The sequence below is a fragment of the Rhagoletis zephyria genome, unplaced genomic scaffold, assembly GCF_001687245.7.
Source record: "Rhagoletis zephyria isolate East Lansing unplaced genomic scaffold, Rhagoletis_zephyria_1.1 Rzeph_scaffold_57532, whole genome shotgun sequence".
Taxonomy (NCBI): Eukaryota; Metazoa; Arthropoda; class Insecta; order Diptera; family Tephritidae; genus Rhagoletis; species Rhagoletis zephyria.
In genome coordinates this window covers 1-1,726 of record NW_016214584.1, presented here as the reverse complement: position 1 = coordinate 1,726, position 1,726 = coordinate 1, and the positions used below count along the sequence as shown (strand labels likewise).

Here is a 1,726-nt window from a genome sequence, read left to right as displayed (position 1 = left end):
ACTACTCCCCCGCCAACATGGGCCTCCTCGACCCGGCCACCAGCGACGGCCGCGTCATCTTCTTCCTCCCCTGGGAGAAGTGGACCATCGCCGGCACCACCGACCGCACCACCGAGGTGACGCAGCACCCCGCCCCCACCGAGGCGGACATCAGCTTCATCCTCGAGGAGATTCGCCACTACCTCTCACCGGATGTCAACGTCCGCCGCGGCGACGTCATGTCCGCCTGGGCCGGCATTCGCCCCCTCGTTTTGGACCCGAAGAAGACCAACACCGAGTCCATTGCTCGCAACCACATCATCGACGTCTGCCAGGCCAGTGGCCTGGTCACTGTGGCCGGCGGCAAGTGGACTACCTACCGCGTCATGGCGGAGGAGGCGGTGGACGCGGTCATCAAGTCGAACCCCGCCACGCTGGCCCACGCCGGCAGCTGCCAGACGCTGGGCCTGACGCTGGAGGGCGGCAAGGACTGGTCGCCCACGCTGCACATCCGCCTCGTCCAGGACTACGGCCTGGAGCAGGAGGTGGCGCAGCACCTGGCGAACACCTACGGCGACAAGGCCTTCCTCGTCGCCCGCCTCGCCGAGCTGACCGGCAAGCGCTGGCCGGTGGTCGGCAAGCGCCTCCACAGCGAGTTCCCCTACCTCGAGGCGGAGGTGAAGTACGCCGTGCGGGAGTACGCCTGCACCGCCGTGGACGTCATCGCCCGCCGCACCCGGCTCGCCTTCCTCAACGTGGCCGCCACCGAGGAGGTCCTCCCGCGCATCGTCGCCATCATGGCCGGCGAGCTGAAGTGGAGTAAGAAGCGCGAGGAGGAGGAGCTGGAGGCCGCCCGCCGCTTCCTCAACACCGAGATGGGCAAGGAGGTGAACGTGGCGGTGCGCCAGCAGCTGCCCATTAGCATGAATAAAGAGGAGATCAACAAGTACAGCAAGCTCTTTCACACGCTCGATCGCGACCGCAAGGGCTACATTGGCATCAATGATCTGCGCCGCTCCATTAAGGTTCGTACATTGCATAGGACTTTTTCGACTTTTTCGGGAAAAGTTCGAAATTCGAAATTTTGTTGACATTGCTTTCTAAATCATTATCTTTCATCATCGCCCTCTGCAGGACCAGGGCGTGAGCTGCACCGACGAGGACCTCCACCTGATGCTCTCCGAGGTGGACATCAACCAGAATGGACGGATCGAGTTTGGCGAGTACCTCGAGCTGATGAGCTCCATCAAGAACNGGCGGTGGACTGTAAAGGAGCAGCTTTCGGTGTGTGCGTAGTAGTTGTTGTAGTGGTACTCTCATTGACCAGCATTGACCACCATTGTCATCATCATCATCGCTGTCATCGTCGTTATCATCCTTTTGGTCGTAGTAGTCTTCCCCCCTTTCATTTCGATTTGATCCTCTTCCCTGCACTTTCCTTTCTTTTCCCTCTTTCCTTCCACCTCCAATTCTGGAAATCAACCTTTTCTCTACCTTTCTGTTTTTCATCTTTTCAGCTCTTGTTGTTGTTCTCAAACTGTTTCTTTCTGTTTCTTTCTCACCCTTGTTACCTATCACTGTTTCCTATATTATTATTATAATCCCCTTCTATCTCTCTAAACTCAAAGTGAGGTGACGCTTTCTTCTCTATTTTTTTGTGTTTGGTTCCTTTGCCTCAGCAGCGCCTTCCTCCAGCAGTCCGTCCTGGGCGGTGACCTCTTCCGAGCGCAGAACGAGGACAGCCAGG

The 1,726-nt window shown here is 57.9% G+C and overlaps 1 protein-coding gene across 1 annotated transcript; it reads left to right on the top strand.

Annotated features, from left to right (window-relative positions):
• Window positions 1-8: 8 nt before the first annotated feature.
• Window positions 9-1,263, top strand: LOC108356341 (glycerol-3-phosphate dehydrogenase, mitochondrial-like; the record flags this gene model as incomplete). Its single annotated transcript, XM_017607459.1, has 2 exons — window positions 9-1,004; window positions 1,114-1,263. Coding segments are annotated over 2 exons (1,146 nt in total), but the record flags the coding sequence as incomplete, so codon positions are not given.
• Between the last annotated feature and the right edge of the window lie 463 nt (window positions 1,264-1,726).